This window comes from Phyllobates terribilis, unplaced genomic scaffold (assembly GCF_046119375.1).
Source record: "Phyllobates terribilis strain yellow unplaced genomic scaffold, ASM4611937v1 Scaffold_4__5_contigs__length_816908805, whole genome shotgun sequence".
Lineage (NCBI taxonomy): Eukaryota > Metazoa > Chordata > Amphibia > Anura > Dendrobatidae > Phyllobates > Phyllobates terribilis.
In genome coordinates this window covers 620670166-620697865 of record NW_027362764.1, presented here as the reverse complement: position 1 = coordinate 620697865, position 27700 = coordinate 620670166, and the positions used below count along the sequence as shown (strand labels likewise).

The window sequence follows — 27700 nt, the reverse complement described above, 5'->3', positions numbered from 1 at the left end:
GGCCTCACGCTCACCCACATCAAGCATTACAGTCATCAGGAGCTCCGTGCTGTGGAAAGAATATGATCGCATTCTTGTACATGGCAGATCATTTTTAGCCCACTCTAATTCTATCACATTGGTAAGTTTATGGCCATGCTCAAATGGTTTCTGGCCGGTCACAAAATGTATACTTTTCTTTAAATTGTGGATTAGGCCAATTAAAGGGATTGACCGCTTTATCTGCATCCTAAGAGATGAATGGGAAGATGGGTTAAGTAGCACTAACATACTGTAAGTATTACAGGCCATTCATTTCTTCTGTGGTTGGATCAGGCTGTGCTTCCCAGTTATCATTTGGTGCACAGATAACTAGACTCCTCTCTTATCTTCTGGTGATCTATTTTAAAAAGCCTTTTAATGTCTTCTTGAATGCTGCACTTGACTGATGGTAGTCACAAAGGCACAAGTATTGTCCAAAGAACTTCACCTTTATGACTGTTTGAGGAACACTAGTTGCCATGTTTCTGAGCTCTGATGAATTCTATTTTATATGATGTAGTCATTAAAATTGCCCTTAGCTAACCCCTTGAGGCAGTGCCACTTGGATGAATTACTGGGATATTTTTAGTTTTCTAGATGAGTTCTCTCTGCAACCCTTTATTTTGGCAGTCTGGCCACTCACTGCAGTCTGTCACACAGACTTTACAAATGGCGTAGCTCCTCAAAGTCATTTGTTTTTGGAGCTTATCCAACTTTACCTTCTACAAATTTAGGTTTTGAAACACAACTCTGTCTGCAACCTACTAATTTATTTATAAATCTTTATCAATTAATAATTTCAAGTTCAGAAAATAATTTTTTTTAGACAGAGTCCATATCCATCCATTACACACACAAAAAGGTATTAACATTTTATTCTCAATTCCTCTAATTCCAACTAAATAGTCTTTCTTCCCTGAAGAAAGTAGATAAGGAACAAAAACCCTGAATACTTACACATAGATGTAATCAGCATCTATATACAGCCCTCAGGATCTGACAGCAGCATTCATTAAAGGGAACCCATCACCTGAATCATGCTGTCCAAACTGTGGGCAGCATGAATCAGAGCCTGACTGCACAACTGCTGACAGTTTTTTTTCTCTGAAATGCTCATGAGTTTCAGACAACTACTTTAAAGATCCAGCTTGGGACCATAGCTGGAGACAAGACTTGTCCATCTACACCCCTAGCCGCCTTTTCCCAGCGCCTCTGCAGGTGACTGACTGGTCATTCCCATAGCGAGAGACCTGTCAATCACCTAGAATGGCGGTGATTAAAGCCGTCTGGGGGTGGAGCCGGAGTAGTCTGGTCTCTAGCTATGGTCCCCGGCCATGTGCTTGCTTTTAGCATTACTGCATTTTTATTTTTGCCATTGCTTCATTTTTGTAAGCATTTCCAAATACGTTTGCATACTCACCCATCCAGACTTCACCAAACTGCCCAGCTCCAAGTTTCTTCACTAGTTTAATTGACTCTCTTGGAATCTCCCAAGCATCTTTATCCCATGGTTTTTGTGGTTTGGGACTAAAACAGGGTTTTTCTAATTTCCTGCATAATCCGTCTGGTTGTTCTAAAACATCAAAGTAGACAATGGTTCAAAAATCAAGGCACTATAAAATACAGACAGTATGCGAAAGAGGAAAGATGCATAAAGCTTGAAAAATTGAAGAACTCCGTGCCAAAAAACATCATGGTCCTGAAATGTTGGGCCTTTCTTATGACAAATGACTGACTACTATATATACATATGAATTGCACGGTGCTGGGTTTTACGGATCTTCAGCTAACCTCCTGGAAGAGGTCAACAGACTGAGATCAATGAAGTTGGAAGACATGATAAACTTTCTATTTTATGAGACATCACAAAAGTGTAAGAAAAAAAAAGAAACAGGTCTGCATGCAGTGTGTGAAAGAGCACAGCAGACATCTACAAACAGTCACTTCCAAAGTTATTTTATATTAAAGTACACTAAAAACCATAAACCAGCTTTACTGCATGATTCACATTATCTGATGACCAAGGCAGGTTCACATAAAACCCGATCATAAACCACTCACTTTGGTAATGCTGGATCATGTCACTGATGCACGGGAATGTAATCCTGGGAGAAATGTAAAATCCGCCGTTGTCGAGGGTCCTGATTTTGTAGTGCTTGATGACATCACCAGAATCTGCACTAAAATCCCTTATTGACAAGGAGTAGCTGCCTGATAAGGAGACAAATATGGGTTTACACTGAGTTAGCGGGCAACAGTAGCTGACAGCAGGTGCACTATAAACCTGATAGCGCTCTAGTGTTCGGAGATTTATCATGTACTATACTGCAAGGAAATGGGCTGCAAATCCTTAGAAAGTCAAGTGAGGATAAAACAAAATAGATAATACAATGTATAAGATGTAAAAACAATCTATTTTTGATAAAGGGAATCTGTCACCACATTTGACCTATGTAAACTATATAGACTGCTGAGAAGAGTGATAAATATATGCGTCATATCAGATGTCTTGTTGTGGAGAAATCATCTTTTATCACTTTATGTAAATGACCTCTTCCAGGCTCTGGGGAGGACGCTGCCTGGACGATAACGCTGCCTCCAGAGATTATATTACATGAAGGGGGAGTTACCAGTGTGAGACATGTAATGGCCGCTTTCTGCTCTCCTGATCTCACTGCAGAGCTGTGTGTGATTATACCTGACACATCTGCAGGTTACTCTCAGCCTCCAGCTCACAGGCAGACAGGGCTGTAATATTGTTACTATACAGTAGAGCTCCGAGAGCTGCAAAAAATGTGTTTGCAAGAAGACAAATTTAATTTCTCCTGTTCTGTGCTAGTTACTTGTCTCACACTGATAACTACCCCTTCATGTATAATAATCTCTGGAGGCAGTAATCTTCCAGACAGCAACCCCCCCATAGCCTGGAAGAGGACATTTACATATAAAAAAACGTGGATTCCTCAGTAATAACACATCAGATAGCAGATTTTAAAATATCATTTTATTCAGATTCCTATGACCTGCATGCACATATAGATGGCATAGGAGGGTTGAACCTACTGACAGATTCCCTTGAAGTAATTCAGCCCGCTGAATAGATAACTAGACTACTAATGATATACAATTCCTCTTTTAATATTGCATTTGTATATGGGATAAAAGTAATTAGGGCAGCTCTCTGAAAAGATTAGGCAACTTGCTACAGCATTTGTGATCTTCTGAATGAGACAAGTCATGTCACTTCAATAGCACCTAAACAGATGGGCACCCCTTTACCTAACAGCAGTCGGCCAAGTGCATACTTATTTCCCATAGCACAGTGTTAAAGTGTATAGATGCATTGCACACATTGTGGTACAGCCAGGCTTACAGAATTCGTTTAACTTCTTCACCCTCCTCTCCCAGTCTGTTTTCACCTTCCTGACCATGCCAAATTGTACAATTCTTACCAGTGTCACTTTATGTGGTAACAATTCTGTAACGCTCCCATATATCCCAGTGATTCTGAGACTGTTTTTTCATGCCACATTTTACTCTATGTAAGTGGTCAATGTAGATCAATATTTTTTGTGCTTATTTGTGAAAATATTGGAATTTTGGAGAAAAATTAGCAATTTTCAAACTTTTAATTTTTAGGACCTTAAACCAGATATTTATTAACTATTTTGTGTGATAACTAACATGTATCACATCTTTATTTAACATCAGCATTATTTTTTAAACATTTTTTTTTTGTTAGGAATTTAGAAGGGTTAATAGTTGATCAGCAAATTTCTCGTTTTTCCAACAAAATCTGGAAAAACAATTTTTTTAGGGACTACATCACATTTGAAGTGGCTCTGAGGGCCTACGTGACAGAAAATACCCAAAAGTGACACCATTTTAAAAACTGCACCCCCCAAAGTGCTTGAAACCACATTCAATAAATGTGTTAATCCTTCAGGTGTGTCACAGGAATTAAAGCAATTTGGAAGGAAACAATTAAAATTTTATTTTTCCAACAAAAATGTTGCTTTAGCCCCAAATTTTAAAGTAACAGGAAAAAATGGACCCTGAAATTTGTTAAGCAATTTCTCCTGAGTACACAGATTCCCCACACATGGTAAAAAAACCCCAAAAACTATCATTTGACTTTTGGAGTGCAAAATTGGCTAGAACTCATGTGCCTAATCACTAGAAACCCCCCACAGATCACCTCATTTTGGAAACTACAACTCTAAAGAAATTTATCTAAGTGTGTAGTCAGCATTTTTAAACCTCAGGCGATTCACAGAATTGTTTAACATTGGGATGAGTAAATGAAAAATTAAAATTTTTTCCACTAAAATGTTGCTTTGGCCCCAAATTTTTAATTTTCAAAAGAAGTAATAGGAGAAAATGAATGTTACAATTTGTTACGCAATTCTCCAAAGTAAACCTATACCACATATGTGGTAGAAACTACTTTTGGAGGCACAGTGCAAAGCTCAAGGGCTAATAGGAAAAAATGGATCTCATTTTGTTGTGTGCCAATACCCTAGATGTAAATAGGGAAATACTTTTCAGACAAAGTGGAAAGCTCAGAAAAGAAGGCACGCCATATTATAGTGCAGATTTTGTTATGGTTTGAGGGTGCCATGTAACATTGGCAGAGCCCCTGAGGTGCCAGAACATCAGAATCCCACCATAAGTGACCCCATTTTACAAACTACACCTCTGAATAAATTCATCTAGGGGTGCAGTGATCATATTGACACCATGGGTGTGTCACAGAATTTTATATGGTGGTGATGAAAAAAATAATTACATTTTTACCACAAAAATGTTGTTTTAGCCCCAGGTTTTACATTTCCACATGGGGAAATGGGTAAAAATGGCACCAAAATTTGTCACACAATGTCTGCTGAATGTGGCAATACCCAGTATGTGGCTGTACAGTACTGCTTAGCCACAAGGCGAGACTCGGGAAGGATGGAGAGCTATTTGACGGAGAACAAAATGTTCATAGAATAGTTTGCGGACTCCATATACAGAGCCCCTAAGTGCCAGAAGAGCAGAAACCCCCTCAAGTGACCCCATTTTGTTAATTACACCCCTATAGGAATTTATCTACAGGTGTAGTGACAATTTTGACTCCAGTAAATTGTAGTGCCCAGCTTGTGCTTCTTAAGACATGGACCCTGCAAAGAAATGCGGACTCTCATCGCTACAGAAATGCCAATTGTGGATGCTAACTGCGGTTTAGGCACACTGGGGCTCAGAAGGGAGGGGGGCATTAGGATTTGGGAGTGCAGAAGTCAGTAGATTTCTTTTGTGGGGTGAGTAGCCATTTTGCTACAAGTAACATGGAAGCCCCCTGTATTTCCATTGACAGACTGACCTGAGTGGGGACTTTTTTTGTGGATTGAGTTGAAGCTTATAATAGAAATATTTTACAAAAAAATTTAGATCACATTTATCGTGTGCTCTACGCTGAGCGCTTATATGAGGAGTTCCATCTAAATTTCCGAATGACATGATTCAGATGAAACCCCTGATGGATCCCATTCACTATAATGTTACTCTGGACTGTGTCTGGCCTCTGTTCAGCAGTGTCCTTCTGTTCAGATGAACACAAAACTGTGGTCGACCGTGCTTTTGTGCATGGCTAAAAAGACTGACACTGCTGGATGACAGGTCAGACAGCGTCCACAGTGCCTCCATCTGCCTCACTATAGGGAATCTTCTGCTGGGGGTTCCGTCTGAATCACGTATTTCAGAGATTTACACGGAAACCACGTTGTAAGCGCAGAGCGCAGGATAAATGTGAGCCGAGCCGTACTTCAATTTTGGGGAGGCAGAATAAAGTCAAGAGCAGATCAAAATTTGGTTTTATTTTTTTATGTCGTTCTGCGTGCGGTAAAATTGATAAGGCAGCTTTATTCTTTGGGTCAATAAGATTACAGCGATACCACATTTATATAATTTTTTTATGTTTTGGTGCATTTACTCTACACTTTTTTTTTTATTAGAAAAAAATGTTTTTGCATCGCTATTTTCTGAGAGCTACAACTATTATTTCTTTGCTGACAGCCATATTTGGTTCATTTTTTTGCGGGACAAGATGCTGTTTTCAGTGATCCCATTTTTTTTTTTACATTTTATTTACATTTGACTTTTTGATTCAGTTTTATTCCCTTTTTAATTCGGTGGTATGATGCAAAAGCATCAATTTTTGCCACGTAATTTATTTATTTCTTTTCGTTATTCACTGAAAGGCTTAACTAGTATGACAGTTTTATAGTTCAGGTCATTACGGACGCAGTGATACCAAAATGTGTACTTTTTTATTTATTTTTGGTTTTAAATAAATATATGCATTTATTGGTATAATGTTTTTTTTCAGATTTTTTTTTATTTTACTTAGTCCTTCTATGGGACATTAACTTTCATTACTCTGATTGCTGGTACAATGCATTGCAATGCATTATACCTGTTAGTGCTGCACTGACACAAGCCTCTTAGACCATGCTCCTGCCATGACCTAACAAGGCCACCATAGCTGGCAGACCCAGAGGTCATCATGACGACCTCTGGAGGTCACTATGACGACATCAGGTTGCCATGGCAACGATCAGTCCCTCGTAAACTTACGTCAAAGATCGTGAAGGGGTTAAAGGAAGCCAACATCAGAGAATGACCTATTGCTGAAATCATGCTTTTGTGTTACATTTATTTATTTATTTTAATGTTAGCAATGTTTTCTTTCTCCATATTATGAACTTTTATAAAAAAAAAATTAACATTACTAATCTTGCAATTTTCACTCTGACTGCTGAAAACTTTTTGAAAGGACAGGAAATAGGATTAAAAAAAGTCAGTAGACTCATTATAATCAGTGGCAGGATTACAATGACAGGTAACACCTCTATACACAGCTAACACCGGATCCACCAATCATAGTAGGCGACGTCACAGCTCACCCTTCACAATGACCTTTGCTCATTAAATGTTTCAACACAAGAGATAGGGGCACAGTCTGGTCATTGTAGCTACAGTATGTACATTTGTTGTTTCCTGAAAAAGGAGATTAGGGTCTAAAAAAGCCCCAGTGGCCTGTGTGAAAGTTGCAAGATTTCTATTTGGCTATGTGCCCACGATGCAGAAATGCTCAAGATTTTTTCCTGAGTATTTCTGCATCTCCCTGGGAGAAAAAATGCATGCGGATTGTACATGCGGATTGTACATGCGTTTTTCTGCCAGGGACGTGCGGATGTGAAGCGTTCTTCACATGCATTTCCACATGCGGGTTGACAAGCGCTTTCCAAGCGATTTTAGCATCACTTGGAAAGTGCTTGACAACTTGGTCACACTATATAAATCCATGCAAACGGCATGGATTTATATAGTGTGACCCGAGAGAATGGTTAAAAATAAAAAAAATAAACCTATACTTACCTTCCGATGGCCCCTGCAGTCTTGCTGCGCTCCTGAGCTGGCTGCAGGCAGATCGTGGTACACTGCACTGAAAGACCTGCCGTCACATGACTGACGTCAGCGCAGGTCCTTCAGTCCTGCGCGATCTGTCGGCAAGCACAGAGAAGGAGTCCGGGGGCCGTCGGAAGGTGAATATAATCTTTATTTTTTATTTTATTCTTTTTTTTTTTACAGCTTTTAATGGTACCTGGGTGTGGAGGAGAGTCTCCTGTCCTCCACAACCGGGTACCATCCGCACATTAGAACGCGGCAATTACAGATGAAGTCTTGCGGAATTGGCGCGTTCTAATGCAAGTCAATGGCGGTGAAAACGTAGCACTTCCGCAAAATTAATGGACATGCCGCGGATTTTTGAGTGCAGCATAAACGCTGCGGAAAAATCCGCTTCATGGGCATTGAAAGTGAGGAATTGCATTGGAGACCATGGGGGAAGGTTTACCAAGCGTTTACGCTGCGGAAATTCCGCAGCGTAAACGCTTGAAAAACGCATCGTGGGCACACAGCCTTTGTTATCTTTCTTACAGATTGTTATATGGGGGCGTGTATATATGTACATTTAAAAAGGTTTCTCACGAACAAATTACATTTTCATTAATAGCTCTTGGAATAATAAGTTCCACAATTGGATGTGTTGAAATAAAATGTTCCTGTGCTGAGATAATCTTATAAATGAGCCCCTGCTGTGTACTGTATAATAGCTGTGTCTGACCGTGCAGGAACATGGTCTGATCATACCACAGCTCCTGGGCAGGGGAGGACGCAAAAGAGTATACAGACATTACAGCAGGGGATCACGGCTGATTCTTTTTGTGAAGCAAAATGTTTCACATCTAAGGAAAAATCAGCTGCAATCCCCTGCTGTAATGTCTGTAGACTCTCTTGCTTCCTCCCCTGCCCCGGAGCTGTGGTATGATCAGACCATGTCCCTGTACGGTCAGACACAGCCATTACACAGTACACAGCAGGGGCACATTTATAAGATTATCTCAGCACAGGAACATTTTATTTAATCATATCCAATTGTGGAAGTTATTTTATTATTCCAAGTTCTATTGATTAAAATGGTTGATTAAAATTAACTTTGTTCATGGGAACACCTATTTAACACAAATCCTGATGTAAATAATAAGCCATTTTCTGCTAACTTAGCTTTAATGGTAGGTAGGCTTAGAGGAAATAGTAATAATGAATGATCTGTAACAATAATCAGAGAAAATCTGTAATGGCACAATACCAGGTATACAGCCTTCCACCAGCTACAATGTTAGGTGATCGGAAGGTTGGTGTGAAAATGTTCGGAAGTTTTCCAGCTAAATCTCCCAATCATGGTGCCATATCAAGAAACGACTTCATTCTTTGGCAGTCTGTGTGGGCAGTTGCTGTTAGCATGATATTTATTCATTTAAGGTGCTTACATAGTACCAACATATTGCACAGCGCTCTACTTGACATCATCAGTCACTATCCTCCTTTGTGTTCACAATCTCTAGAGGAGTTACAAATTCCTCTATGTACAGTGTATACTTTGACATGTGGAAGGATACCGAAGTACTTTTAAGAAATTTGTGCAAACACCGTGAGAACATAAACTCCACGCAGATGTTGTCCTTCATCTGATTTGAACTCTAGCTTTGCAAAGTGATGGAGCCAACCACGGAGTCACTATTCAGGTTATTCCTCGTATCATTACTATGAATGGTCACTGGACTTACCTTTGAGGGTTTCACTCTCTCTGATGAGAAAAGCTCCGACAGCATTTCCTGGAGCCAACAGCTGTCGTTCCGCATCTTTTCTGGTTATATCTTTGAAAAACCATCTGAGAAATAAATGATGAATTCAGCATGAGGGTGATCAATAAGAAATGGCTGTAAACACAAATCCACAGAACTTACTCTTCTGTTTCTAAAGTGTTAACTTTGGCCACGTAGTTGCTTGGTATGTATCCTTCTTTTTTTGTAGATAAGGACTTTGCTTTCCACCATTCTCCTTGTCTGTAAAATTATCAAATAATCAGAGATGAAAAAGTGATAAAGTCTTTAAAAAAAGCAACAACAAAAAAACACAGGGAGGAATGACTTGCAACAAACAGACAGATGAATTAACAAATAGACATTTAGGAAATAAAACAAAACTCTTGGCATTACCACTAACTAAATTATATTACAAAAGAAAAAAAAAACATAGTATATCAAAACAACTGAAAAGGGAAGTTAGTCAGTATATTCTATTAAAATATTCATCATTGCCCCAAATTTGATTCTACACCATTTATAACATCCATTTTTGATTTCATGGATTTTTGCAAAGGTTCTTCGTCTCTAAATTTTAATTATTTTTTCCTTTAGAAGTAATCCCTTAATATGTCCTACACTACATTTTAAATAAAAACCTTTAGAATGTGAGCTATTAATCTGCCTGTGTTCACAAATACCCCAATCATTAAGGCTGTGTGCCCACGATGTGGATTTAATTAGTTTCCGCAGCCCTATTTCCACCGCAAAAACGCATTAAAAACGAATGTTAAGTTGTCTGCCATGTTCCCCAATGACAATCTGCATGTGCTGTGCACATGCTGTGGATATTTCCGCTGCGCATTATCATTGCGGAAAAATCCGCAGCACAACCATTTCTTGTGCGTAAACGTGGCGAAATCGCCGCCATTGACTTGCATTGAACCGCATAACATCCGCATGTATACATGTATGAATGCGGATGTTATGCGATCCAATGCGCGGATGGTACCCGGGACTGGTGAAGAGGAGACTCTCATCCAGACCCGGGTACCATTAGTAAAAAAAGAATTAAAACGTAAAAAAAAAACATTATCCTTACCTCTCCGGTGGCCCCGGGTCTCCTCTCCGGTGGCGTGCTCTGTCCTCGACATCCTGCGGTGTTCTCAAAGGACCTGCGGTGACGTCATTTAGTCATGTGATGATCACGCGACCGCCGACATCAGCGGTCATGTGACCTGTCAGCTGACTAAATGACGTCAGCGCAGGTCCTTTCAGAAGGACCGCGGGAGGCCGAGGACGCCACCGGAGAAGGAGACCGGGGACCACCGGAGAGGTAAGTATAATTTTATATATATATATATATATATATATATATATATATATATATATATATATATATATATATATATATATATATATATATATATATATATATATATATATATATATATATATATATATATATATATATATATATTTAAGCGTTTTAATTTTTTTTTACTGTTGATGCTGCATTTAAAGCAGCATAAGTTGGTCACACAATATAAATCCATGCCAGTTGCATGGATTTATATTGTTTGACCAACTTGTCAAGCACTTTTCCAAGTGATGCTCAAAATCGCTTGGAAAAGCGCTTGAAAAAACGCATGTGGAAATGCATGCAAAAACGCTTAAACCGCTTCTCCCTGGCAGAAAAAACGCATTTAAAATCCCCATGCATTTTTTTCTGCCAAGGAGATGCAGAAATGCTCAGGAAAATTTCTGCTTAATTTCTGCATCGTGGGCACATAGCCTAATAGTACTTACTCTTCAATTACTCTCAATTTTTCTCCCTTCTTGAAAGACAAGTCATCTTGATGGATTCCTTGATATGGATATAAAGCTACTACTAAATTCCCAGACTCTTCCGCCGCTTCTGAAAGGGATGAAACAAGGAGCGTTGTATTACATGTGGCAAATGAATACAAGGCATTGTGGATACTGTAGGTTTAGGCAAAATACCCAAACTTACCTGCAATCCTTTGCCCAGGTAACAGGCTTCCCGCACGTTGTGGCTAGAAAATAAATTCAACATGGTAACTATGGAGCAAGGGGCAATGATGTGGCTATTAAAATGCATAGGAGACTATTAGAAAGGAAAAGTAACCCAATCCACCAAAAGGAGGCCAAGATTTAAGAAAAAGCACTAGTCCAAAAGGTATCACATGCTGAAAGCTAACTGATAACTCAGGAGTGAGGAAAGACTCTGGTGTTTTTATACATTCCAAATTATAGGGACGAGGCGCTCCAAATATTCATTCACCCCATAGCTAGAATCCCCTATCCCTTCTTCCATCATCCCGGCATTTTGCATATGGCCCTCTTTATGGTATTCACCGTCCAAATAAATCCAGAAATAGATTGGTATTCCTGACTGTGACCACTCATATAGTCATTAATGACACTTTACACCTAATTCTGATTAATACCATAAATTATAACGCTCTGTATTTACCACAGGAAGTGTCATGGCAGATAATCTGTGGAAAGTACCCTGAAAATTAAATGTCTGCTGACATGTAACCAAACCACATACCAAACGCGATGCAGGTTATATTCACAAGGGGAACAAACAGTGACATATTCCAGATAACTCTCCAGATACACCAATACAGAATATCGCAGAATGGACAATAACGTCACTTTTTATAGATTTCTGTCACTGTGCCAAGAAGTATATCCCAGTTTATAGTCCCAGCTTGTATTTCTGGTCCAGTTTTACACTGCTCTCGCCAGTAAATAGACCCTACTATATGGTTGAGGAGACAGATCTTCATGCCCTAAGTGGAAGCCCAAAAGAGAATCACAGAAAGTAACACACAAAAATAACCGTCACAGACCTCCCGACAAGATGTTCAGGAAAAAGGCCATCTGAGATCACGCGTATGGCCACTTTCTCACAATGGACATTAGGTAATAATTATTTTGATTCTCAAATACAAGTATACACAGTCGATCTATAGCTGACTTATACTCACTGATCCAAGGCTTTGTGCACATGTGAGTTTTATCATCAGTCGCGTTTCTTATTTCCTAGTGGACTAGGGTGAACTTGAGACAGGCTGCAATAACTTATTTGGATAGTGGTGTTTTTCTAACAGTGGACACATGAATAAGGGATTCTGCTGTTTATAGGGTCTTCCGTGGGCGGTTTGCCGTTACCCTTGGGGCTTTTCTTAACTCCTTTAGGATTGCCCATTAAGCTCTTATGGTTTGGGCACAAGGTGACTTATAGATACCGGCGTACCTGCATTGTTTTTGAATCAAAAGACACTTTAGGAAAACTCGGGCAGTGTTTTTCCTGAAGCGTCTTTTCTGATGTCTCTGGACGTCTTTTGCGGAAGCTTTGCGGCTGGCATGTTTCTTTTTTTTGTTTTTTACATTCTATATATAAAAAATAGTGGCGGCTTTTTAGTGGAAGCAGCCAGAAGAACGGACAGGTCACTTCTTTTAGTCGCTTTGAAGCTGCTAAAAGCGACAAAAGGAAGAACATAAAGAACATAGACACAGCAAGTTGCTTTGACATTGCTGTGCACATGTTCATTCTTTACTTTTTTTAGTGTTTTTTTTCAGGTGGAATAAGACTGAAAAAGATGTGTGCACAAACCCTTAGAGGAATCTTAACCCCTTCTGACAGGGCCATTTTTAATTTTTATTCCTTTCCTTCAAGAGGCATATCTTATTATTTTCCCATTGTCATAGCCACATGGGGCTTGTATTTTGTGAAAAGAGTTGTAGTTTTAAATGACAAATTCTAAGTAAGGTGAAATGGTGAAAAAAAACGAAATCCTGCCATTGTTTTAGAAGTTTTATATTTATAGAATTCAGTGTATGCTAAAAAAAAAAAAAAAAAAAAAACAGTTCTATTGGTACCATTTTGGGGCTTCAAAGAAGTACTAAGATGGCGAGCACTGGGGGCCTTCAGTAGATCATCAGCTGTCGTGATCTGATTGTTATCTAAGCAGATATACACTGGGTGCGGAAAGTATTCAGACACCTTTAAATTTTTCACTTTGTTTCATTGCAGCCATTTGGTAAATTCTAAAAAAAACTCTTTTTCTCATCAATGTACACTCTGCACCCCATCTTGACTGAAAAAAAAACAAAAAAAAAGTAGAATTTTTAGCAAATTTGCTAAAAAAGGAAAAACTGAAATATCACATGGTCACGAGCATTCAGACCCTTTGCCAGGTACTGAGTAGAAGCACCCTTTTGAGCTAGTACAGCCATGAGTCTTCTTGGGAATGATGCAACAAGTTTTTCACACCTGGATTTGGGGATCCTCTGCCATTCTTCCTTGCAGATCCTCTCCAGTTCTGTCAGGATGGATGGTGAACGTTGGTGGACAGCCATTTTAAGGTCTCTCCAGAGATGCTCAATTGGGTTTAGGTCAGGGCTCTGGCTGGGCCAGTCAAGAATGGTCATAGAGTTGTCCTGAAGCCACTCCTTTGTTATTTTAGCTGTGTGCTTAGGGTCATTGTCTTGTTGGAAGGTGAACCTTCGGCCAAGTCTGAGGTTCAGAGCACTCTGGAAGAGGTTTTCATCCAGGATATCTCTGTACTTGGCCGCATTCATGTTTCCTTCAATTGCAACCAGTCGTCCCGTCTCAGCAGCTGAAAAACACCCCCATAGCATGATGCTGCCACCACCATGTTTCACTGTTGGGATTGTATTGGGCAGGTGATGAGCAGTGCCTGGTTTTCTCCACACATACCGCTTAGAATTATCACCAAAAAGTTCTATCTTCGTCTCATCAGACCAGAGAATCTTATTTCTCATAGTCTGGGAGTCCTTCATGTGTTTTTGAGCAAACTCTACGTGGGCTTTCATATGTCTTGCACTGCGGAGAGGCTTCCGTCAGGCCACTCTGCCATAAAGGCCTGACTGGTGGAGGGCTGCAGCGATAGTTGACTTTGTGGAACTTTTTCCTATCTCCCTACTGCATCTCTGGAGCTCAGCCACAGTGATCTCGGGGTTCTTCTTTACCTCTCTCATCAAGACTCTTCTCCCACGATTGCTCAGTTTGGCAGGACGGCCAGGTCTAGGAAGACTTCTGGTGGTCCCAAACTTATTCCATTTAAGGATTATGGAGGCCACTGTGCTCTTAGGAACCTTGAGTACTGCAGAAATTATTTTGTAACCTTGGCCAGATCTGTGCCTTGCCACAATTCTGTGTCTGAGCTCCTTGGGCAGTTCCTTCGAGCTCATGATTCTCATTTGGTCTGATATGCTCTGTGAGCTGTGAGGTCTTATATAGACGGGTGTGTGCCTTTCCAAATCAAGTCCTATCAGTTTAATTAAACACAGCTGGACTCCAATGAAGGAGTAGAACCATCTCAAGGAGGATCACAAGGAAATGGACAGCATGTGACCTAAATATGAGTGTCTGAGCAAAGGTGTCTGAATACTTATGACCAGGTGATATTTCAGTTTTTCTTTTTTAATAAATTTGCAAAAATTTCTACATCCGTTTTCTTTAGTCAAGATGAGGTGCAGCGTGTACTTTAATGAGAAAAAAAAAGAACTTTTTAGAATTTACCAAATGGCTGCAATGAAACAAAGCATGAACAATTTAAAAGGGGTCTGAATACTTTCCGTACCCACTGTAAAGTAAGGGTCCTAGGGGCCTTTTACGTTATGCAATCTGTGACATTAAAAACTGCCGATCAGTACATATTCGCTGATTAAATAGGCTACTAACTGACTAGCCAGACAGGCAGAACGCTTACTAACATGCGCACAGAACAATCAGTAATGTATTGTTCTTGGCAGCACAGGTCTTGTTTACACAGGACTACGTGCTGCTGAGCATATACAGATTTTTAAGCGAGCTAAAAGCATTTCACAATAAGCTCTTGTGAGCAGAGCCTTCACTCCTCGTTTGAACATGTGAAATGCAGTAATGTCTGATGTTGTCTGTACATGTCCTCTCTAAACTGTAAAGTGCTGCAGAATACAATGGTGCTATATAAATAAATATCATTAATTGTCTATGGAGTACATCACAAATTTTAATTTTTGTGTCACTTAAAGCATGCTGTCCTCATCACAAGTCAGATTTGCACATCGGGTGCTGTTAACGAGCTTCACCCATTTCCATGTGCCATTTTGCGGACGGTTCCCTGCTTCCCTCTGAACATGCAATTAGACAGTAGGGCTCCATCTAATTTTGCAGATGTATAGTACAGTTAACAAAAACCTCTGCAACAAGTCTACCTGATATGAACATCTAATTAGAACAATTCCTGGAATTCACATATAATGTACGTCCATGCAATAAATATCCCATACATTACAATCGTGGGATGTATTGTGTGACATACATATGTGTCAGACTATGAAACGACCATTCGGAAAACTAATCATAACCCCAAACATACAAACCGAACATCCAGGTCATAATGCAAAAATAAATAAAGAATTAGCCAAACATTGTGCTAGACTAAAAAACCTTTATTACAAAAATCAATAGGTCTTGGTGGCACTAAAGAAAAAGCGCATACATGGATCTACAATAAACACATAATGTCTTAATATAAAATACAAACGTTGAGACACTGGACCAAATTGCACCATGGTACGTTTATGCTGCAGATGTAATATGGGATATACATTGTGTTTCATCCACCACTTAATATGCACAAGTGAAGTAAGTGCACAGTGACCCTATCAAAATCATGACTGGTGTAAAAATACTGAGAGTGGAATCACAATCTGTTTAGATGAATAGAATCTAAACAGATTGTGATTCCACACTCAGTATTTTTACACCAGTCATGATCCAGCTTTATGGGTGGATGCCCTTGCTGCCCTTTGGTTACTGATCACATACATAATTAAAGTTTGATAGGGCCACTTTGCACTTACTTCACTTGTGCATATTAAGTGGTGGATGTAACACAATGTATATCCCATATTACATCTGCAGCATCAACGTACCATGGTGCAATTTGGTCCAGTGTCTCAACGTTTGTATTTTATATTAAGACATTATGTGTTTATTGTAGATCCGTGTATGCACTTTTTCTTTAGTGCCACCAAGACCTATTGATTTTTGTAATAAAGGTTTTTTAGTCTAACACAATGTTTGGCTAATTCTTTATTTATTTTTGCATTATGACCTGGATGTTCGGTTTGTTTGTTTGGGGTTCTGATATGAACATCCACTAATACTTCAGCATTTCTGACTTGTCTAAGTTTGACTAGAGTTGTTTTAGAAGCGTTAATGATGCCATATCTCGTAAACATCCTGGATCCTGGGGGAAAATCCTGAATTTGGGGAGCTATCTCAGGAGGTCAGGGGTGCATCCCAGCTTCAACTGTATCTGTCTTCCAAACACAGAAAGAGTTGAAAATAATGGTGGAGCAGGAAGGTCAGATCCCTGCACCATTTTTTCTAAGTGATACTGAAGGACCTTCAGGACATTTGACATTCTCAGATCAAGTGACTGGGCAGCAGAGACCAGAGGAACAAAGATGTGACCGGACACACAAATAAGTGGGTTGGCATCACGCTGTGTGTGTGGGGTTAATCATATTGGGAGGGTGGGGATGACTGAGCGCATTATACTGTTTGGGGAGCTTCATACTGTGCATGCGTGTAGGGAGGGGATACTATGAAGGATATGAAAGGGTTACCATATTGTGTGAAGGGAGATTGTGTGGCATTATATTGTGTGTTGTGGGGGTTGACTGGGGGCAATGAAAGGATTACCATACTGTGGGGGGGGGGGGGGGGGGGGGGGAGAGACAGGGGGAGGCATCATACTGTGTGGAGAGCAATATTGGGGCAATGTAACAGATACCAGACTGTGTGGAAGCACTAATGGCATTCACTAAGAGAAATATTTCTGTGTGGACACCTATAATGGACTGGGCAAGGTTACAGAAGTGGCTTAGAATAAAATAAAAATTGCCGTGACAAAGTATTTGACCCCCTTTCCTGAGGCGCATAACTGATGCAAAGATATTTTATTACCGTCAACCATTATAGAAATGATGGTAGTAGTAATACCAGTTATAGTAATGCCATTTTCTTATACCATTCTTTCCTATTTATTATTGTCTAGTAGACAAGTTTATGGTTGTCCATTTCAAGAAAAGGTGTCAAGCAAATTCATAAATAGTAACCATAAGTGAAGGCCGGACTTTATCATTGATTCTTAGGAAAAAACAAAGTCAGCAGTCATAGTTGTGTGAGGGTAATTCAATCAACCATGTCTGAGCTTCTAAGTGACCATCTGCATTTGGTCATCTCCTTCCAAAAGATGAACACACATTTTAAAAAGGGATCTCCAGTTTAGGAAACCAATTTTTCATACATTCTGTTGGGGAATTCTGAGTTAATAGAGGAAGTCCACTGTCCAGGATCCTCATATCTAGGTCAGACTGGAGAGCAGGTACAAAGAGTTTCTCTAGGTCTGGAGGACCTGTTCATCCTTCATTACACACATTGATTTTCCATGTTATGGAGGTACTGGAAAATTGAACAACTGCTGTGGATTTAACACTTTGTGATCAGCTTATTTCAAAAGGGATCCGTCTAAGAAGTAGGGATTATTTAAAGCACACAACTCCTGTCCATGTCCCTTATTAAAGACAAAAATATCCGAGAATAGGTCTGCGACTCAGCTCCCTTGTACCAGAATGAAAAGCTGCTATTCCTCTCTTTTGGATACGGCCCATGAATTATATTTCCAGATATTTCCCAGTAGAATGTCTTATGATAATAACCCCTATGAGTTTGCTCTACTTGGGCATATACTGTAAATGCCATACAGACTAGACTTCTGTACAAAGTCTATTAAAAAGAAGAAACCAATGTTTTTACCCCACAATTACAGGTTCAGACAGTGAAGGAAATATATAAAAGGTCATACCCTGAGAACGCAATGTTTTGATAAGTGATGGGTCTCATTGAGGTCAATATATTTTCACGGGGCCACTAATAAGTCTTATGGTGAAATTAATGTTATACGTATTTATTGCATAGTGGAAAAAAACATACGGTACTTCCTTCGTAAGATTAGAAGTTGTTCCTCTTTTGTGCTGGGAAATGAAAGCAATCTGCTAAATATACACCAGCTAAGGCTTCAATTTGTGAAATAGAAAATCCCAGAATTTAGGGTTAAAAAAATTGCAGATATTTTCACAACTCAGTCTGCATAACTCATACTTCACCAGGCTTCTTCTTCTAGTCCTGGCCGGGCACACAGGATGCGCATGACCACAGCTATAGTGCCTATTCTATGCAAAGAGTGTGTGGTCATTGACACGGGAAGTTGGTGACGGCTGTGAAGGATAAGGCATATTGCAAAGCACTTTCATTTCAAATTAGAGAAAAGTAATTTTTGCAATGGAAACTGGCTCCAACTGGGGCAGGATGGCTGACTTATCCCTAAACATCAATAGGACACAGTGTCCCTGGAAAGTCCAGAAGCACTGCAAAAAACAGTGTTTTCCTGAACAAACACGATTGATGAGAGACCCTTGTCTAGATATGCTGCTGCAGGGGTGTTCGAACAAGTAAAGGCCGATTTACATAGGCTGATAATAATTGTTTGTACTAATTATTAAACGATCACCGCTTGTTTGGTGAAGAACACACTGTTAATTTTGGGAGCTACAATAATAACTAGCTGCCAGTCAAAGAAACACAGCATATGTGCAAGTTTTTCATATATTCTCCTTACGAAGCTTAACCCTTACTTCTCAGAATGGCTTATACATGCAAAGGACACTGCTGACATTTTCTAAAAAAGTAGATCTTACAACATTTTTATCCTCAAAATGGCCCCAAACACTGGTGCTTATACACTGGTGCCACCGCAGAGATGTCCCCCACTAGTGTGACCATGGGAGAGATTGTAGTAGTGGTAGATTAAAGGCAGCCATAAAATATTTCCAATCGTATAGTTGTGAGCACATTACTTACTGCTATAAGAATGTGTGTGCAATGCCAATACTCCAGCCAGTGCATGTATGACCGTACCAAGCAGAACCACATGCACAACCACAGTGTCCACACAATGATACTTATTTCCTCCATGGTCCTAATTTGGAGTCTTCTTCCCTTACACAAACTTACAAAACAGCCAAGATTCAGCCACTTGAAAGTAGTTAATAGAAGCCGCATTAAAGAGCCTTGCCAGCTGTTTCCTGAGATTCATACAGCACCAGGGTGGCCAAAATGCATGTGACACCAAGTCACCAAGGCAGAGAAGCCAGAGAGCTGCAAGTGCAGTGCCCGCCCATTGCACTTGCAACTAATTACTATACAATTTTGGAGGGAGCCGGTCAGCGTCCACAGGCCCCCGAAACTGCCACCATGTCTTTATTCAACCCTTTACATACTTTCAAACAAGCCCCTTTTAGAAGTTTATTGCATTGTCTATAACCATAATAAATTCATTTTTATAACTTGGCATGTGATATGCTAATTTGTGGGCGACTAGTCGTGGGGGTGTTATTTTCTCCTGACTAATCCTAGTCCTTCTCAGCCCTTATCCACATGTACGTTACTTCACAAACGGTAAGGTTTTAATGCCAGATGTTAGGACCTTCCCGAATAGGATTATTGTGACGTGGTGGGATGGCTTTTACCTTTTTTTGATCAAAATTATGTTAACTAAGCACCCTATGTTATTTTCATGCCCTGTTGCCATTTATTTATTGCAGGCTATTTGCTTATTATGTTTTTATCTTGGTTTTTGCTTTTTGTTTTCTTTATTCAATGAATAGTGCACGGATGGATGAGGATATCAGCTATCAAAGTTGAATTTTAACTAACAAACTGAATTCTGACTACTAACAATAGGAGTTCTTAGTCACCTACAGCCAAATAAAATGTGGTGCGAAGGTTTTTTTTTTCAATGATCCAAGTATTATAGGTGTAGCTGAGATACCTTTGACTAGAGAGATTCAGTGATTACGCATTTATATAGAGAGATTAGAATACAACCCGTAAAGACAAAAGCACCAGCAGCTAGACAGCCAGATATTGCTCAAAAATCCTACACATAAGAAAAGAATGGTAGCAGTATGAAAAAATATGGGGCACCACTGAATTCATTCTTTCCTCGTCTATCTACTTACTGGCCTTTGCTGGTTATTGGACGTTGGATCTGGTACATAAATAGTTCGTTCAGGTTTACGTACTGGATAGCTCTTGGTATCGTTTCCAATCGTAGAGTTTGGGTCTTTCGTCTTTGATTTGATACATCCCATTTTTCCTGCAACAATAAAAGCAATGAAATTGATTTTAGACACACGCATGTAAAGATCATAGGACACTGGAGAATCACATCTATATATCTTTCTATCGTTAAAAGCATTTGTCCCATCAAGACAAACTTTATCCAATTGTCCTATTATGGCATATGAGGTCACGGAGGTAAGGGGGGGGGGGGGTGGAGGTGTCTCTCGCTGGGAACCAATGTACAAGTCCGAGTGACAAGCTAACACGTGGCTGTACTCATATTTCAAGGGATTTTCTATTAGGAGACAACCACATGAAATACAGTGAAACCTTCCCAAAAAGACCACCACTTTATCCAGACTAGATTTCCTGTGACTATGTATAATGCATAGAGGCCATCTTCTTTGACAATACCACTAACAAAACAAACCTAATATCTAACAGACTCTTAGCGACAACCTTTCATTGCTGCCATGACCACTCATAGTATTTTTCATCTTATTAGCAGGAGTTGTTGACCTTACTGTATTGCCTACATAAATTATAGACTTGACTGTAGATCTGACATTCAATTTATGAACCAAAAAGCTCAGGATCAACACTGCTAAAAGCCAAGGTTTATTTGTTGTGAGTAAAAACAACTTCAAGTGTAGATTTCAAGGAACAATATTTTAAGATACACTTTTAGATACGCAATTAATGGCTTCCAAAAATCACCTCTCATGGATCATTTAACTTAGATTATAAAAATATGGAATAAACCATTAAGACCAGTTTAAGAATTACTAAGGGATACAGATGGAAACCTAGGACTTAGAGGCAGCTTGAATCAGTGTTCAGTTGCATTATGACATGGCTCAGTTTTGAGATTCGATCTGCTGACCTGCTCCATGGTTGGTTCCTCTGTCTTCTGGGCTATTGCCTTTTCTTCCCTGTCCTAATGATGATGGCTCATATTTTCTTTGTTCCCTCCCTTGGTTTGCTCCTTTCCAGGTGTTTTCCATTTCCCGTTTCGGTCTGCCCTATCACATGCTGGGTTGTGTTTTAGAGGTTCACCTTTCACTGCACTTCCTTGCTGGCTATACCTCTAGGTTGACTTGGGTTTAGGAGTTCCAGCCCTTCAGCTAATGGGTTTACTTTGCACGGTAAACACCAGTTAAATTCCTGCAGGAAATCTGTTTGATTTCCTTCCCAGTTCTTCTTCCTTTTACCTCTTTAGGTTCTGGGAGGTTATACTTGTTCCATTTACTTTTGGTTCTCTTTGCCTTCCCTCTCTACCCGGTAGGAACAGGTTTTAATTTTCTCACCCTGGGTTTTCGTATTTTTCTGCACACTTTACTTTCCTTTTGTTGGCAGTGTGTTGTGGCATCCCCTCAGGTTCCTCAGAAGGTATGATGGCCACTATGCGTTTTTTAAGCGTTTTTGCCACGGAATTTCCGCAGCGAAAACGCTTAAAAAACGCTTGGTAATACGTGCCCCATGGTCCCCAATGATAGTCCGCATGTGCTGTGCACATGCTGCGGAAATTTCCGCTGCGGATTATCATTGCGGAAAAATACGCAGCATGTCCATTAATTTTGCGGACACGCAGCGTAATCGCCGCCATTGACTTGCATTGGACCGCATGACATCCGCATCACTGTATCTGTACATGCGGATATCACTCGGTTCAATGTGCGGATGGTACCCAGGTCTGGAGGAGAGGAGACTCTCCTCCAGACCCAGGTAGCACAGAACCTGTTAAAAAAAGAATTTAAAATATAAAAAATAAAAAGATTATACCCCCCTTCCGATGTCCTCCCGGTGTTTTCTCCGCTGCGTCCGGTATCTTGGGCGGCTCGCGGTGTTGTGAAGGACCTGCCATGACGTCATTGAGTCATGTGACCTGTCACATGACCCAATGAAGTCACCGCAGGTCCTTCACACCACCGCGAGCCGCCCAAGACACCGGACGCAGCGGAGAAAACACCGGGAAGACATCGAAAGGTAAGTTATAATCTTTTTTTCTTATTTTTAACCATTCTCATTATTTTTTTTTTTTTAACTAACTTGGTCACACTACTATAAATCCATGCCGGTTGCATGGATTTATATAGTGTGAACAAGTTGTCAAGCACTTTTCCAAGTGATGCTAAAATCACTTGGAAAAGCGCTTGATAACCCGCATGCAGAAATGCATGCAAAAACGCTTGACAAATGCTTCTACCTGGCGGGAAAAACGCATGTAAAATCCGCATGGGTTTTTCCTCCCAGGGAGAAGCGGAAAAAATATACAGCATTTCTGCATCGTGGGCACATAGCCTTAGGGAGCCAGGTCTGAGATGGGGTTTTTGAGTTGTGCGGCTAGGGTCTTTTCTTATCTATACAGGGACCAGCTGGGTGTGGGTACGGAGTCTCCCTGTAGTAGGTCTTCCTTTTTCCATTACCCGTGAGTGAATGTGTGTTACGTTCATAACACATTATTGCAGCAGTGTATGTATTACTTTGAAACACTGACATTTTAAAGAAAACATACATTGAAAAGCCATCTGCTTCCTATATCTGACAGATCTCTCCCTCAACATACACAAAGATCTGTCAGTCAAGGGACTTGGTGCAGAGAGAAGTAGAAGGAGACCGGCCTCTGGACTAGTCATCCAACATACATAGGGCTCAATTGATTAAAGTTTTTATGCCAGGATTCTGGTGTAAAAAGCTCTGAACTTGCAAAATTTTGCCACCAAGTTGTACTAAAATTTTGTGACTTTTGCCATTGTCAGGCCATTTTCGCCCAGCGTCACCAAAGTGGGCAGAGCTTGGCCGGGATGAAGGCATGGAAACTTTCACTCGCCCAATTTATTAATGGCGAGTGGTGGTGTTCCTTACCCCAACTGAAGATTTGTGGTGAGGCACATGTCACTTGGCAGATGCTCCTGGTTCATTAAGAGGCGTGCGCCTCTTAATGAATCAGACGCGTTTGACTCCAGTACGACCCCTCATTAAGAACGGCATGAAAAATGATGATTCAGGGCCATAGTCCTTGTCCAACTGTTCAAAGTTTTCTATGAAACGCTGCAAAGTTTCAGAGTAACATGACAAGGCTGTAATAATGCAACCAATGTCTGATTCACGCTGCCTTTAACTCAAGCATGGATATGCTGTCAGATTCTGCTTAAGGTTCCACTGGAGCCTTAAAATAGTGCCCTAATAGTATCAGTCAAAAAAAAAAAAAGAACAAGCCTGTATAATAATTTTCCCCCCATGAGCACCACAACCTACTTCCCATAGAACATGAGGCGTGTATAGAGTAATACCCAGTATCCTGGCAATTACAGATCACATGCACTGCAATAAAAACTTTTGGCACCCACTTATCTCCCATGAAAAATACAATGTGCCTTTCATCCGACATCAGCATTCGGGCACATTTCCACCTCCAAAGCAGAAGGAATTGTACATTATGATGAGCTATTGGGCTGCAATAGGCCCATATATTGTTCTTACTCAGGAGCCTTCTTCTGTCCGAGTCTGCTCCTGAGGTCTTCCACACACATTAGATGGTTAGCTCACTGGCCAAAATAAGTGAATTTTGCCAACATTCATCTAATGTGTATGTCTAACTTAATTAAAACAAATCGCTTTGCCACCTTTGAGATTATATCTATACAAAAAATACTCTCCGTTACCAAAAAAAAATAAAAAATATCTGATTGAGCATTCTTAATAAAGCTTGCTCCGATAACGGGCCCATGTACATACATGGCCGCATTCAGCTGACAAGTGAGCAAGAAATGATCAACTCGTAATACTGCCAATTGCCACGCATTATGGGAAGAAATGTGCCCATCTAAACCCACCTTCGGTGTTCAAATGTGAACATAAGTGAGACCTTAAGGTTTTCCACTCGCAAATCCGAATAGGGAAATACACTTAGCATTCGCCCCATCGTAATCTATCCTTAAAGAGTTACCATCATTTTTTTTTTTAATACATTAATACCCTAACTACTTACAAATTTTCCAAGCCGAATTTTAAGAGCTGTCGCTCGGTCGATTTCTTGTTTTATGATGCGAGCCGAGCTCGGAGTTACGAGAGAGCTTGCGTCACGTTGTTATCCTGCCGTGCAAGCATCTCTGTCTCTCTGTTTTTCCTGTGGCAGTACCTTATTTTACATGTGCGGCAAGGTATACGGCACTATTATATGCACTCTCTGACTCTTTGGAGTGTCGGCTTCAGGCGAAAAAGGCAACACTCAGTGAAGATGATTAAGTGAAGTTATTAAAAAAAAAAAGTACAGTACAATAGTTTTACATGTTTAATAGTTTTTCATACTGTAGATTACTGTATTTGTTATTAATAAAGTTTATTATTATTTAAACACACCTTAAAAAAATTGGTGTGGAATTTGGGGAGCTGGAATGGATTAATAGCATTTCAATTCATCTTAATGGGGACATTTACTTTGATATATGAGCAAATTGAGTTAAGAGCTCGGTCACAGCAAATTTAACTAGTAAGTCAAGGTATTACTGTATATCAATAGTGCACATGAAAATAAGAAATTTGTAACATATCTTATCACTGGAATTTGCTTCTTTCTCCTTCTGAATGACATAATTAATTTATAAAATAGGGGCAGCACGGTGGATCAGTGGTTAGCACTGCAGCCTTGCAGCACTGGGGTCCTGTGTTCAAATCCCACCAAGGACAACACCTGCAAGGAGTTTGGATGCTCTCCCCGTGTTTTCTTGGGTTTCTTCTGGGTTCTCTGGTTTCCTCCCACACTCCAAAGACATCCTGATAGGAAATTTATATTGTGAGCCCCAATGGGGACAGTGCCGATATTGTCTATGAAGCGCTGTGGAGTTAATGGCGCTATATAAGTGGGGAAAATAAATGAAAAAAGTAAATATTCATGGGAAAAATCTGACTTTAGTGGTGACAGATTACTGAAACAGGAGATGACAGTTGGTGTTCATAAAATTCTATGGAGAACAGTAACAGGCATTTCAGATAAACTTGCAGCACAATGTTTGTGTCGGCCGTCTTCACTGAATTTTAAAAGCACCAAATGCCATCTCCTATCTCAGTAATGTGAACATCCATCTTCACTGAATACAGATTTTACCCCAAGAAATGAGAGGGAAGATCAATCAAGTAGGATAGAAAAAGCAGATTTCTCTGATAAGATGTATTACATAGTTGCTCATTTCCATGTGCAGTACTGATTTATTGAATAAAAATCGAAACGACAGTTACACTTTAAACTCCCATCAATGATCTGTGAACAGTTATCTTGTTCCTCATGTTACACGTTCTCACGCTACATACCTTACTATCAAATACCAGCAGTTCAATGAAGGCACTACAGAGAATTATAAGGCATTTACAACTGCAATGGTTACCTATAAAAACATGTCAGTGTTAGGAGATCTACAACATGACCCTAAATGCACACAGACACTAAGCTTCTATCTCCTCGAACACTTAACTTGATCCAAAAGAATAAGATACTTACTACATCAAGGTTTTAAAAAGACATAATATACATCTCTTGTAAGTCACGATCTCGCCAACATCAACTTTGGCAAGTTCTCTCCACACCCTGTTTTTCACCATTCTGTGTACATGCAAATGTTTCATACAAAATATTTTCAATTCCTTTTTTTGTTTTGTTGAGCCGATAGGGTTGACAGCCCTGAAACAGGAAGTTTTGCTCTCAACTAAAAGTATTATAGTTAAAAGGACATTTCCACATTAGGATAAAAACAAAAACGTCACCAACTCACCCAATAAAGGAAGATTATTAGCTGCAAGTACTGTAACTATTGACTTTAGCAGGAGAGAAGGGCTCACAAGGGGCTGAACTGCAATGGGAAAATTGCACCAGAAATCACAGAGACATCTACAGCTCCAAATCCGCATCAGATTTGTTTGAGGATCTGTGACTCCTTGGGGTGGCCCTCTGTTCTCTGTGCAACATCTCATGTGACTTACCACTGTAGCCTGCGATTACCTGCCACGGTCACATGAGATGAGATACTATTACAAGCCGAGTTATGCAGAGACTGTTTGAAAGGAACAGTGGTGGATCCTGCGTACTACTTCATTCAAAGCTTAGGGGACTGCCAAAGATAGGGTACTGTACTTGGCCATCGAGTCCAGTGTGCATGGTTATCTGAAGCTCTATTCAAAAGGGAAACTCTTCACCCTCATTCTCGTGCGGTTCCTGCAGATCATGATCATTGGCTACAGCAATGGCCAACGAACATGTCCGTATGACTGCAATAGGATCATGCATATTGGCCCCATTCCAAGCAAAGAACATCAGCCCTCAGCCGCCCCAGAAATGGCTCATCCATTAGATGCGCCAATTCTGGCACTTAGCCTCGCTCTTCCCGCTTGCCCTGGTGCGTTTGCAAGCAGGGTAATTGTTTTGGGGTTGATGTCAGCTGTGACATCAAGCCCAAGGGACTCTATTTTATTTGTTAAAAAGGTAATCAATGGGTAAAAAGAGGGTAATTATCGGGGAGTGCTTTTTACAATGAAAGGACTTTTCTCTGTGTGCTTATTGCTTTTGACTACAGGGTTAGTAAAGGGGGTGTTTTATAGACGCCTCTCCATTACTAACCCCTGGGCTTGATGCTAGTGGACATTACACAGTTGACATCAACCCCAAAATATAACCCCGCTTGCCAACTCACCAGTGCAAGCGGGAAGAGGCAAGCAAAGAGCCACAATTGGGAGCCTTTTCTGGAGCAGCTGTGGGCTGCTATTTTTAGACTGGAGAGGGCCAAATATCCATGGACCTTCCCAACCTGAGAATACCAGCCCCTAGCCGTTTGCTTTACCTTGGCTGATTATCAAAAATAAAGGGGACCTCACGCCATTTTTTTTTTAAATCATTTAAATAATTACAAAAAACAGCATGGGGGCCCCCTCTATTTATGATAATCGCCAAGGTAAAGCAGACAGCTGAGGGCTGCAGCCCACAGCAGTCTGCTTTACCTGCACTTGTTTTTTATTTATTTTTTGTAACATTCTGTGCAGGCCAATAAGTGATGGGGCCAGAAGTGCCCACACAGGAAAAGCTTGTTGATTGGCTGAAGAAGTCCGTGTTCGGAGTCAGTGCATGGACACGGTGTCCGGTACGGACCCTGAACTTTACGGTTCTGGTTCGCCCACCACTAGATGTCACCTATCCACAGGATCGAAGGGGGTATAGCCACTATGACCAGCACCAATTGTCCTTTAAGCAACAGTGCACATGCTT

The 27700-nt window shown here is 40.3% G+C and overlaps 1 protein-coding gene across 2 annotated transcripts in view; it reads right to left on the bottom strand.

The window, feature by feature from the left end:
* Positions 1 to 27700, bottom strand: part of LYN (LYN proto-oncogene, Src family tyrosine kinase) — an 80999-nt gene that overhangs the window by 11697 nt on the left and 41602 nt on the right. The window contains exons 2-8 of one of the 2 annotated variants that reach the window (XM_073679314.1): positions 20409 to 20482; positions 11224 to 11266; positions 11019 to 11127; positions 9372 to 9470; positions 9192 to 9295; positions 2083 to 2232; positions 1442 to 1594 (exon numbers count right to left, since the gene is read on the bottom strand). In XM_073679314.1, the coding sequence (XP_073535415.1) occupies positions 1442 to 1594; positions 2083 to 2232; positions 9192 to 9295; positions 9372 to 9470; positions 11019 to 11127; positions 11224 to 11266; positions 20409 to 20477 (727 nt within the window). In that variant the 5' untranslated portion in view covers positions 20478 to 20482. Of the gene's footprint in view, positions 1 to 1441; positions 1595 to 2082; positions 2233 to 9191; positions 9296 to 9371; positions 9471 to 11018; positions 11128 to 11223; positions 11267 to 20345; positions 20483 to 27700 lie in introns of both variants that reach the window. The other variant, XM_073679313.1, reaches the window with a different exon arrangement.